Source organism: Phyllobates terribilis, unplaced genomic scaffold (assembly GCF_046119375.1).
Source record: "Phyllobates terribilis strain yellow unplaced genomic scaffold, ASM4611937v1 Scaffold_29__1_contigs__length_15306474, whole genome shotgun sequence".
In the NCBI taxonomy this organism is placed as follows: domain Eukaryota; kingdom Metazoa; phylum Chordata; class Amphibia; order Anura; family Dendrobatidae; genus Phyllobates; species Phyllobates terribilis.
This window is the reverse complement of record NW_027362789.1, coordinates 14,006,945-14,020,400: the sequence shown is the minus strand read 5'-3', so window position 1 is coordinate 14,020,400 and position 13,456 is coordinate 14,006,945. Positions and strand designations below refer to the sequence as shown.

Below are 13,456 nucleotides of genomic sequence, written 5' to 3'. Positions count from 1 at the left end.
TTCGATCGACAGCATTAAATGTGCAGTGAGAGCCGAGTGTGAATTTCTGTACGATAACAGAGTTTCCCTTTATCTAAACTTTTCAATTTCTTTTAAAACCAACTAACTTCAAACAGGATAGCGATAAACTACAAAAAACATTACACTTGTGCCATGATATATCTCTAAGCTGTGCGTGGCTGATGGCTGTAATATACATTTATTCACGCCTGCAGGAGATGTGTTGGCATGGCTCGAGTCCTGGTTTCATGGATTCACTCCACGTCATAAATTCCATTATGTTTTCAATCCTCAGGAATTCAGATTACTGCACAATCTCTCCTGAAATGGGGGCACTAATACTTTCTCTACTCTTCTGGTCAGGACTCATAGTAGCTTCAATGGTCCACCATAAATGAGTGCAACTCTGGTTTAGTAATGGAGTTCCCCCCTCACACATATGTTGTTGTTTGGGATGTAACATATTTTTTTTATTCTATAACTTCCCAATGCCCGAGATCTAAATTTAAGACACCTCTGGTCTGCAGTATTATAAAAAGTTCTCTTTGAATGCTTAATATTTCTTCTTGAAACTCATCTGACAGAAAATATTGGTCCTTACGATAGTTTCGATTTCCAAGAGCCACCGAGCCCCATACTCTAATTACCCCAGAGAGGTTTCACCACTAATTACTCATTTTTTACTGATGAAGACTGTTGAGTTTGATAATTTCAGTAGATGTGTTATTGTCTATACTCACAGTAGGGTGTGATGCTTTCCAGTTGGATGAAGCAGGGAGCAGATTACTCCAGCTGGATACACCCATTCTGCCGGACTGGACAATACTACTGGTCCCAGCAACCCTTATCTTAGTGGCTGGACAGAGCATGTGATGCCCAACGCTTTTGGTTTTGACGTCTCCTCCATCACCAGAGCCTCCGATAGAATAAATAATGCGGCTTCTGGTGAGAGAAGCAGACGTCTCAGGAGCAGATCCCAGATGAGATGGGACACTCCATTTGCAGAAGCCCTAATATGACAAAATTGCTAAAAACCAGAGCAGTAGAAATCCCAATAGTGACTCCATTTTGGAAATTATAACCCTCAGTGAATTAATCTATAGGAGTAGTGACTATTTTGATTCCACTGGCACTTTCCTGAAATTAGCACGTACTGGATGTTTGAGAGTGAAAATTACACATTTGCCGTTTTATTACCCAACACATAGTGCCAAGATTGTGCTCCAGGAGACACACCCCGTAAATTCAGTGGGATCTTCTCACCATCGTAATTCCAAATACATGGATGCTAAATGTGGTTTGGGCACGCTACAAGGCTCAGAAGCGAGGGGAGATATGACTTTGGGAGAGTGGATATTGCTGGATTGGTTTATGGAAGCCATGTTGATTCTCAAGAGCCTTGGAGCCACTAATAATGAGGAAAACTCTGTTTTCCATTGACAGATGATGGATCTTAATGGGGACTTGTTTTTTGTGAGATGAGTAGAAGTTTTCATTGATATTATTTTCACCTACATAACATTGTTTGGTGTTTCTATTCCATATTTGGGAGGCAGAATAAACAAAGAGTTGAACACCACACTCTACTGGTTCATCCTATGAGGTTTTCTATTAGACTGTTAACTGTCATTGTCTTGGTGAATAATTCAATAGCTTACATAACTGGCCATTTCTGCAGACATTTTAAGTACAAATGTACAAAAATATATAAATTCAAAGATATTTTATTTAAAAATAATAACTGGTTTTATTCTTGGCAGATGACTGTACCAGGAGATCAGAGGGACGGCCGACATCTTCAATTTTTAAATCAGATGATCTTGAGATTCCACAGGATATAACTGAAGTGAAGGCCATTACTCCAGATATACCATCATCCCTTCACAGCACAGATCTGTCATCTGATCCTTTGAAACAGGTCCTGTCTTCTGATTCATTACCGGCTACTAAGGAAGATCAAAATCACAAAATGAGCATTAAAAAAAGAACTGCTCCTAAAGCAAAGAAGCCAGTTGCACATAGTTTTCCCCTCAAAAAGTATTTTCTTAAACATCAAAAAATTCAAACAGCAGAGAATAGATTTTCTTGTTTCAAGTGCGAGAAATGTTTTAACCAGAAATCATACCTTGTTAGTCACCAGAGAACTCACACTGAGAAGAAGCCCTTTTCATGTTCAGAATGTGGGAAATGTTTTACAGAAAAATCAAAGTTTATCAGACACCATAGAACCCACACAGGGGAGAAACAGTTTTCCTGTTCAGAATGTGGGAAATGCTTTAACCGTAAATCGGTTCTTGTTGAGCACCAGAGAACTCACACAGGGGAGAAACCGTTTCCATGTTCAGAATGTGGAAAATGTTTTAACCAGAAATCGCATTTGGTTAAGCACCAGCGAACTCACACAGGGGAGAAGCCTTTTTTATGTTCAGAATGTGGAAAATGTTTTACAGAGAAATCAAATTTTATCAGACATCAGAGAACTCACACAGGGGAGAGACCGTTTTCTTGTTCAGAATGTGGGAAATGTTTTAGCCATAGATCAGATTTTGTTGAGCACCAGAGAATCCACACAGGTGAGAGGCCTTTTTCATGTTCAGAATGTGGGAAATGTTTTATCCATAAATCAGACTTTCTTAAGCATCAGAGGACTCACACAGGAGAGAAGCCTTTTTCATGTTCAGAATGTGGGAAATGTTTTGCAGTGAAATCAAGTCTTATCAAACATCAGAGAACTCACACAGGGGCGAAGCCTTTTTCCTGTTCACAATGTGAAAAATGTTTTGCAGAGAAATCAAGTTTTATCAGACATCAGAGAACCCACACAGGGGAGAGACCATTTTCCTGTTCAGAATGTGGAAACTGTTTTAGCTATAGATCAGATTTTGTTGAGCACCAGAGAATCCACACAGGTGAGAGGCTTTTTTCATGTTCAGAATGTGGGAAATATTTTAGCCATAAATCAGATTTTCTTAAACATCAGAGGACTCACACAGGAGAGAAGCCTTTTTCATGTTCAGAATGTGGGAAATGTTTTTCAGTGAAATCAAGTCTAAACAAACATCAGAGAACCCACACAGGGGACAAGCCCTTTTCATGTTCTTAATGTGGGAAATGTTTTACACAGAAATCAACTCTTAATAAACATCAGAGAACTCACAGAGGGGAAAAGCCTTTTTCATGTTCAGAATGTTGAAAATGTTTTAATAAAAACATTCATACTCACTCCTACTTCCATGCCAATGCCGTTTCAGCAGTGTGTTGAGTTCACGGTGCTCATATGAGGTTGTACATCACACGAGCCCTGTGCCCAATCGGCCCCGGCTTTGATGTCCCTGTCTTCGGGAGTGTTGAACATCATCAGGAAGCCAGGGCTGCGGCTGCTCTTTGACTTCCTCTTATTGTTTGAGTTGTCTAAAGGTGGGGACAGTGAGACCAGCAGGGCTCACTTGACATAACAACCTCACATAAGGCCTGGGAACGCAAGTACCGACACAGCTGGAACTACGCTGGCATGGGAGGTTTGTATAATTGTTATTATTTTAACAGGATCAAACATGAGGAATGAGAAGGGATTGTCCTAGTACTGGACAACCCCCTTTAAAAGTCAAAAATTCCACACAGAGAAAAGCCATTATCACACCTAGAGTGTGAAAAATAAATTACCGGAAAATCGTTTTTTGTTCACCATGAAAAATAACTCAGATGAAAAGAAACTATGTATGTTATTGACAAATTGTACAAAAACATAACAGACAGTTGTATAATTAAATGAGAAAGGAAAACTACTTGAGAACTTACTGTATGATTTGGACTATAAGACAATTTTAGCAAGAAAAGATCTTGCTAATAAGTGAGTGCATCTTATAGACTGGAGGCAGCTTCCTGTGACAGAGGAGAACAATGAGACAGTGTCCTTCCTGAACACTGAGAGAACTGCTCTCTCCTCCAGAACCGACACTTATGTAACTAATGGTGAAGAGCAGGAGAGAAAGGTACCAGGACCTGCGCAGAGGTTGCATGTCCTGAGTTAGCAGATGAAGGACCTACCACCTGACTAGCTCAAGGACGTTTCAGATCATGTAATTAATCACACGACCTGGATGGAACTGCAAAATGGGGTAATGCATATGTAGTAGAGCTGTGTGTATGTAAGTGTGCATATGTAGCCGAGCTGTGTGTGTATTTAAATATGTTTCATGAAGAAAAATCTCATCCATTAAAATGTAGATACTATATTTATACCTCATTAAAAAGGAACTACTACTCATTTTCCCAATCAGGCAAATTTTACACATTGTCACTTTAGAAATGAAAAAAAAAATGTATATAATTCCTAGGCCATATAAATTAAATCAGGGGTTAAAGGCAGTTAGGGGGAGGGGAATGGAGCCTCAATTCTTTCCCTGTTAGTTATCCCTCATTATTTACTCTTCCTTGCCACAGAGGTTGGCACCCTAAATCAAGCGCACAAGTTGTGGTACCCCTGCTTACAGTCGTTTCACCCTGATTATCCCTATATGATCCTAGGTACTACGACCCCTCACAGGAGGAAAAAATTAAAATCATCATGAGTAGAGATGAGTGAACATTTCAATGTTCGGTTTATGATCGTAGAATTTGCAATAGACGCCGATTTAAATAGTTGAACATTCATCAAACATTTCCAAACCCCATTGGATTCAATGGGAGGTAATACTAAACGAATACACAACACCTTCAAACGGGCCCAAAAGCTACCAAAACCGATCAAATTAGGGGCAGACATCACTAAAGTGGCATCAATTTCGCTAGAGTAGATATAGCATAATTGGGACCGACACCTCTTCCACTACAGCCAACCCAGCAGATGTAGACCCAACCAGGAGTGTTCACATTTCCAAAAATTAGTGTTAATATCTGCAGCAACGAGGTAAGAGAACAGCACCACACAAGGATGTGCACACCTACCATGTAATTATCAAACATAAGTAAATGTATATTTTATTATATAGCGCAAAGAGTAACACACACAGTAAAAACATCTAAAACTAGTTATACAAAGCATCCCTGCGCCAGGGATATATAAGACCTAGAATGATGGCAGCTAAATATAGAAATAAAGGACAAATAGATGTAAATAATTTTACCTCACAGCATATGACAATCTAAGGGACATATAAAATCTATGATGTCATTGTTGACATTAATATGTCATAAAAGTCCATGAGCAGAATAATATATGATACGAGATCTATGACATTGTGATTAACATCTGATCAGTAGGCAAAGCTATATGATACATACCATTGGGCTTTCCCTCTTATCCCTCCTGCCTTTATTCCCGAGCTCGCCCTCGGAGTGCGCCCTCCCTCTTCATGCTTATTAATTATTAATATCTGCAGCAATAGCAGGCCCAGAAGCCATGCTAAAGATCTCACAGATTGCAATTAAGTGAGATCAATGCAGCATACTAAAATCTAGTACATCACCTAGTCTCTACATTCTGCGATTGGTGTGCAAAAGTCCTTGGAGATCCATGACTTGTTCATCTTGATGAAAGTTCGGTTGTCTACACTTTCAGGGGACAGCCGGTTGCTCTTATCCGTCAGGACACCACCAGCAGTGCTAAAGACACGTTCTGAGAGAACGCTGGCTGCCGGACATGATAAAACCTCCAAGTGGTGATTGGTGAGCTCAGGCCACTCATCCATTTTTGAAGATGTAAAAGGGTCCAAACCCTCCCTGATGGTATTGATATGGAGCTCTATATACTCTTGCATGCACCATCCTCTGCAGTTGTTCATCACGTGTTAGACTTGTACTCTGTTGTGCTGGTGCACGAGCTGATGTAAAAAATGTGTCAACGGACTCACAGAAATTGCTTCTGCCACTTACACTGGGCTGCTGCTAATGCTTTGGCATTGATGAATTGACGTGCATCACTGCTGTCTTGGGGAAAACCTCTCTTAAGGTTGTGTAAAAGCTTGTTTCGATACTCCAGCATTCGCGGGTCCCTTTCCAGGGTGGCAAAATTTACTCTCATACCGTGGATCTGGCAGAGTGGCAACCCAATAGTCAGCACTATTTTGAATCCAAACTATACGAGGATCATGTTGCAGATAGTGCAGCAAGAAGGCACTCATATGTCGGGCGCTTCCATGAGGTCCAAGCCAATGCTCTGTTGGTGGCTGGGTAACACTGATGCTTGTTTCCTCCGTCCCCTCCTGGCAACCACAAACAACAGAGAAGGGATGATTATCCTTTTAATTTCCTGACTGTTGCTAACCCATCACCTCTTCCTCCTCCATTTGTTCCTCGGCTCTTGCACCTTCACAAACAGTTTGTCGGGTATCACCAGCCCCCCTCAATTGCAGTAATCCAACCTCCCTCAGCACACGCCTGTGTAACAACAGTCTGGACCTTTGAGACATTCTTATCCCTTCCTCATCCTCCTCTTCATCTGGGACCACCACCTCCCAGGCTATTCAAAGTCTGCTCCATCATGTAGATGACTGGAATATTGATGCTGCTAATGGCATCGTCAGAGCTAACCATCTTAGTAGCCATTTCGAAACTGTGCAGAAGGGTGCAGAGATCCTTAATCTGTGCCCACTCCGTAAACGTCATATTCCCCAGTTCGTACTGCCAGGTCATACTGCGTCAGGGCTCGTTGCTTCTGCCACAGTCGCTGCAACATGTGTAGAGTGGAATTCCACCGTGTCGGCATATCGCATATCAACCTGTTAACTGGCATGGACAAAGACCTCTGTATCGATGCAAGTCAATGACCTGAGAGGTGCGAATAGCAGAAGTGAGCGCACAGCTTCCGTGCTTTCTGCAGCAGCTCATCCAGGCCGATATACTGCCTGAGAAATTTGTGTGCCACCAGGTTGAGGATGTAAGGCATATATGTGAGCATGCCTCGGCGTATGGCCGCCACCAGGTTTGCACCATTATCGCACACGGCCTTCAGCAGAGACAGCCATTGCTCAAACTCAGCCTGGAAAGCTGTCCACAACTCTTCAGCTGTGTGACTGCGATCTCTAAGGCATAATAATTTTAACACTGCCTAATTGCGATGAGCCCTGGCTGAACACTATGGAGTTGGTGGTAATTCGCTCAGCACAGTTGAAACGCGTATCTCATTAAGGCAGAGGTTGAGTGCGCAGGTGGAGGCCCTAGAGGAGGCAGAAGCAGTGGAGGAAGTGTGAAATACACAGGTTTGTCATGCAAGCCTTGAGGATTCCAAGTAGCCCCTTCACTGCTTGCCCCCACAGCCACCAGAGACACCCAGTGCCCAGTCAGCAATATGTAACGTCCCTGGCCATGCTTACTCATCCAGGTGTCTGTGGTGAAATGCACCCTGTCAGACATAGATTTAGTCAAGGAACGGGTGATGTTGTCTGCGACATGCTGGTGTAGCTCAGGCACAGCTTTCTTAGAAAAGTAATGGCGACTGCGCAACTTGTTCTTTGGGACTGCAACAGCCATGAGCTTTCGGAAACCATCTGTATCTACGAGGCGGAAAGGTAGCATTTCCGTGGCCAACAGATTGGAGATGGTGGAGTTCAACTTCTTAGCTTTGTCATGTGTAGGAGGAAACCATCTTTTGCGTGACCACAACTGCGGGACCAAAAGCTGGCTGCAGTGCTGAGTGAGGGCGGAATACGGTGAACCAAACTACTGGACCGTGAGTGAGGTGCAGGTGGAGATGTTATGGTGGATTGAGAAAGTTGTGGTGTGCTCGTTCTCTGAGATCAGTCAAAAACAGCAGGCTTCCGTTACTGCTGCCGGGTTCTCACTCAGCCTGAATGGAGGGGGTAAAGAACCGGAAGTTCTGCGGTCGGAGACCTGCGTGACAATCCTTGGCACGGTAACAGAGGACAAGGAAGAAGGCAGCAAATGCGGTTGATGGGGTTGCTGATAGTTGTTGAGATCCGCTGGTTTGCATTTTATCACAGTGAGATTGCCAGAGTAATGCATGTTGATTGTGCATGTGAAGGTTCATGCATGTAATAGTCAAATTATTGCACTTTTTCCCTCCACTGAGTTTTTTTTGCAAAGTTGCCAGATAACGTGAGTTGGCCCATAAGGATGCAGTGCTCGTCGTGGTTGCATCATTCCATGTCTGCGCCGTAGGACGCAACGTAACCTCCTTGTCTTCCAAATCCTCAGATGACCTACTCAGCTGTATACCTCTGGGTTCACACCAAGTGGAAACTACGACCTCATCATCATCCTCCGTGTTATCCCATTCCTCGCCCAGAGAGTCACCCTCTTCCTCTTCCTGCCCTGGACAGCACAGTACAGTCCGCGTGAGCCTCAGGTATCTGAGTCTCAACAGGATCACCCCCCCCAGGGGTTAATGTCTAGGGACGAGGGTCAGAATGCTTGTTGACCCCACTTCATCCTGCCCCGGGTCCAACCTAAAAAAATTTGGGCATCGGTGTTGATGATTTCCTCCTCTTGACTCTGTGAATCTTTGGAGTACAGTTCTGATGCCCATGGCATAGCATATGTGAACAGCTCTGCAGACTCACCCATCTGTGGTTCCCTACAGTCAGCTGGGTGGCTGGAGAGTTGTGATGCAGGGGGAAGCAAGGGTAATTGGGGTGCCACCTCCGTGGACTGTACTGTGTGTGATGTTGAGGTAGAGGAAGAAGAGGAGAGGCCACTTATAGCAGCGCTTGCCATCGACTGGAGCACATGCTCTTTTTGGCCCTCATCAACAAGGCATACCACTGTTCGGCTGCCAAAGAAAGGGAGTGGAGTAGCCTGTCTAGTAACAGAAGTTGTCAGTTGTGTTTGGATAAGACGTGATGGTGTTGGTTCACTAGTGCTTTCACTAACATTACCACCTACCCCACTTATACCTTGAACACCAAGCCTATTCCCCCTTCCACCATGACCTCACTTTTTCCAACTCATGTTGCTCAAATAGTGTGGTAGTGGCACGCTATTAGCAATAAAAAAAATCGATTTTTTTACTCTGCACCAGCTCAGCACACAGCTGCAATTCAGCGGTAAAAAATAACAAGGTTAGATATGGCGTGGTGAATCACGTTAGCAACTGAAAAAAAATGCTTTTTTTTTACTCTGCACTGTCAGAGACTGGGATCTTACTTCTCTCAGGTAGATTCTGGATAGCTAGAGATCTCAGCTGTGAAGGTTCGAATAAGACAGAACTCACAGGTTTGTCTCAAAAGAATCTCTGATTATTACTAGACATGCTAATTTTTTATTGTATTTTTGTAAGAGGTAAGATTACGCAAAACAACATATGGTACTTGGCAGACATTTGGGTCAAAATAATTACTTGTCAAACCATTATCAGTTTACTATGATGGACGGTGTGGGCGATATCCTTTGTCAGAGTCAAAAACTGTGTGAAACTGTCAACCTCGGCTAACCACTTGCTCTTGGGATGAATCCAGGAAATGCCATTGTTAGTACATTTATGGAGTATTTTCCTAGAATTGGTATTTCTGAGAAAAGGAATGATTTCTTGTCACTTGGACAGACTTGGAAACAGATGATAATTACAGGCAAATTCTTTAGTATGTAGAAACGTCATTCTCTTAGAATATTCTAGAAAAACAAGAACTGAATATTGTCTCCATTTTATCACAAGAGATTAACCATTTCTTTAACAACTCCCCTCTTTTATCATCTTGTCTATCTGTCCCTCATTCCTTTCCCTACCCGCCACTTAGGTCTGCAAGATAACCCTACTCCATAAAATACAAGGCTAATCCATTGTATATCATGGGATACCAGTCCTGCTGTGTATCCATTCAGATTAAGCTTGTTGATCAGACCTACAATCCCTTCTGCCTTTATTTCTATCCATGTGTTGTTAAAGAGGGTTCAGATATACGTGTATATGTAAAACTACATGAAAAATAAGTGATATACAGTACAGACCAAAAGTATGGACACACCTTCTCATTTAACCCCTTAATAACATCTGACGTACTAATACGCGTCTGTGCCCTGGGACTTAAGAGCCAGACCCGTATTAGTACGTCATGGCGATCGCGCGCGCACACAGGCTGTGCGGGCGCGATCGCCGCCGGGTGTCAGCTGATTGTCACAGCTGACACCCGGTACTATGTGCAGGGAGCGGTCACGCACCGCTCCCAGCACATTAACCCCCGCGATGCTGCGATCGAAGTCGATCGAAGTCGATCGCGGCATTGCGGGGGCAAGGGGAGGTGATCGCCGATACTCACCTCCTCTTCCGGCTTCCAGCGCAGTCTGCAAAGGCTTCCCGGGTGTTGCCATGACGACCCGATGTCGTCATGACAACATCCGGGTCACCAGAGAGCAGGAAGATTGCTTGGACATGCGCAGTGCATCTCCAAGCAATCTTCACACTGTGCACTTCTGACAGCCTTCATGGCATAGGGATGGTGCTCCATTCCTGTGCCATGCAGGCGATCAGAAAAAAAAAAGTGAAAGTCCCAGAGTGGGACAAAGTAATAAAGTGTATAAACTGTGTGAAAGTGGAAAAAAAAAAAATGTGCAAAAATATTATAAAAAAATAAAAAAAATAATACACCAAAAATAAAAATATAATGTACCCATCAATAAATATTATTATAAAAAAAATAAAAAAAAAACAATAAAAGTACACATATTTGGTATCGCCGCGTCCGGAACAACCTGACCTATAAAACTGTCCCACTAGTTAACCCCTTCAGTGAACACGGTAAAAAAAAAAAAAAAAAAAACAAGCAAAAAACAATGCTTTATCACCATACCGCCAAACAAAAAGTGGAATAACACGCGATCAAAAAGACGCATATAAATAAAAATGATACCGCTGAAAACGTCATCTCGTCCCGCAAAAAACAAGCCGCCATATAGCTCCATCAGCCGAAAAATAAAAAAGTTATAGCTCTCAGAATAAAGCGATACTAAAAAATATTTTTTTCTATAAAATAGCTTTTATTGTGTATAAGCGCCAAAACATAGAAAAATTATACAAATGTGGTACCGCTGTAAACGTACTGACCCGAAGAGTAAAGCTGCCTCATCAATTTTACCACACGCGGAACAGAATAAAAAAAAAAAAAAAAAAACAATTCCTGAATTGTTGGTTTTTGTTTATTCTGCCTCCCAAAAATCGGAATAGAAAGCGATCAAAAAATGTCACGTGCCTGAAAATGGCACCAATAACAACGTCAAGTCATCCCGCAAAAAACGAGCCGTCACATGACTGTCTGCCAAAATTTGGAAAAATTATAGCTCTCAAAATATGGCGATGCAAAAACTAGATTTTACAAAAAATGCGTCTTTTAGTGTGTGACAGCTGTCAGTCATAAAAACCCCATATGATTCTGGCATTGCTGTAATCACACCGACCCGAAGAATAAAGTCGTCTAATCACTTATACCGCACAAGGAACGGCGTCAAAAATAAACTCTTGAGTTAGGATTGGGCTAGGGTTAGGGCTGGGTTTGGGGCTAGGGTTGTGCTGGGGCTAGGGTTGTGCTGGGGCTAGGGTTGTGCTGGGGCTAGGGTTGTGCTGGGGCTAGGGTTGTGCTAGGGTTAGGGCTGGGGTTGGGATTTTTTTCAAAAGTAAGAAAAAAAGATGACGATATGGCGACTAGTGTTGAGAGCAAGTGCTCGCTACTTGAGTTTGCATCGGGTGCTCTGGTATGCATTTAGTATCGTGGGTATTTGAGTGACATGCTCGAGTCTCTGCCCCATATGCTTCGCGGCCAAAAAACTTTACGGGGATTGCCTGCCATGCACGAGCGATCCCCGCATGTTTTTTTTTGGGTGTCTAATAACCGTGAAACATGCGGAGCAGGGACTCGAGCATGTCACTCGAGCACACGCTGTACATGGTGCATACCTGAGTACCCGATGCAAACTCAAGTAGCGAGCACTTGCGCTCAAGAATAATGAAAACTTATTCAATATGATGACCTAATGTAAACAAATAATGTGCCGTACCTCTGGGTTCAAAATGTTCACTATACACCTTAATAAAATCTTTGAGGGGTATAGTTTCCAAAATGGGGACACTTGTGGGGGAGCTCCACTGTTTAGGCACATCACGGGCTCTCCAAACGCGACATGGTGTCCGCTAACAAATTGAATGGAAAATCGGCTCAAATTGTTAGCGGACGCCATGTTGCGTTTGGAGAGCCCCTGTGTGTCCAAACATTGGAGCTCCCCCACAAGTGACCCCATTTTGGAAACTAGACCCCCCAAGGCACCTATCTAGATGCATAGTGAGCACTTAGAACCCCCAGGTGCTTCACAAATTGATTCGTAAAAATGAAAAAGTGAAAATAAAACACTTTTTCATTTTTATGAATCAATTTGTGAAGCACCTGGGGTTCCAAGTGCTCACTATGAATCTAGATAGGTGCCTTGGGGGGTCTAGTTTCCAAAATGGGGTCACTTGTGGGGGAGCTCCAATGTTTGGGCACACAGGGACTCTCTAAATGCAACATGGTATCCGCTAACAAATTGAATGGAAAATCGGCTCAAATTGTTAGCGGACACCACATTGCGTTTGGAGAGCCCCTCTGTGCCCAAACTTTGGAGCTCCCCCACAAGTGACCCCATTTTGGAAACTAGACCCCCCAAGGCACCTTTCTAGATGCATAGTGAGCACTTGGAACCCCCAGGTGCTTCACAAATTGATTCGTAAAAATGAAAAAGTGAAAAAAAAAACACTTTTTCATTTTTATGAATCAATTTGTGAAGCACCTGGGGTTCCAAGTGCTCACTATGAATCTAGATAGGTGCCTTGGGGGGTCTAGTTTCCAAAATGGGGTCACTTGTGGGGGAGCTCCAATGTTTGAGCACACAGGGACTCTCCAAATGCAACATGATATCCGCTAACAAATTGTCGGCTCAAATTGTTAGCGGATATCATGTTGCATTTGGAGAGTCCCTGTGTGCCCAAACATTGGAGCTCCTCCACAAGTGACCCCATTTTGGAAACTAGACCCCCCAAGGCACCTATCTAGATGCATAGTGAGCACTTGGAACCCCTAGGTGCTTCACAAATTAATTCGTAAAAATGAAAAAGTGTTTTTTTTTTCACTTTTTCATTATTACGAATCAATTTGTGAAGCACCTGGGGGTTCCAAGTGCTCACTATGCATCTAGAAAGGTGCCTTGGGGGGTCTAGTTTCCAAAATGGGGTCACTTGTGGGGGAGCTCCAAAGTTTGGGCACAGAGGGGCTCTCCAAACGCAATGTGGCGTCCGCTAACAATTTGAGCCGATTTTCCATTCAATTTGTTAGCGGATACCATGTTGCATTTAGAGAGTCCCTGTGTGCCCAAACATTGGAGCTCCCCCACAAGTGACCCCATTTTGGAAACTAGACCCCCCAAGGCACCTATCTAGATGCATAGTGAGCACTTGGAACCCCTAGGTGCTTCACAAATTGATTCGTAAAAATGAAAAAGTGTTTTTTTTTTCACTTTTTCATTGTTACGAATCAATTTG

General features: G+C 43.1%; 1 protein-coding gene across 1 annotated transcript in view; it reads left to right on the top strand.

Moving 5' to 3' along the window:
- Positions 1-13,456, top strand: part of LOC141178637 (uncharacterized) — a 74,258-nt gene that overhangs the window by 13,330 nt on the left and 47,472 nt on the right. The window contains exon 8 of the mRNA XM_073660525.1: positions 1,761-3,047. Within this exon, the coding sequence (XP_073516626.1) occupies positions 1,761-3,047 (1,287 nt within the window). The remainder of the gene's footprint in view (positions 1-1,760; positions 3,048-13,456) is intronic.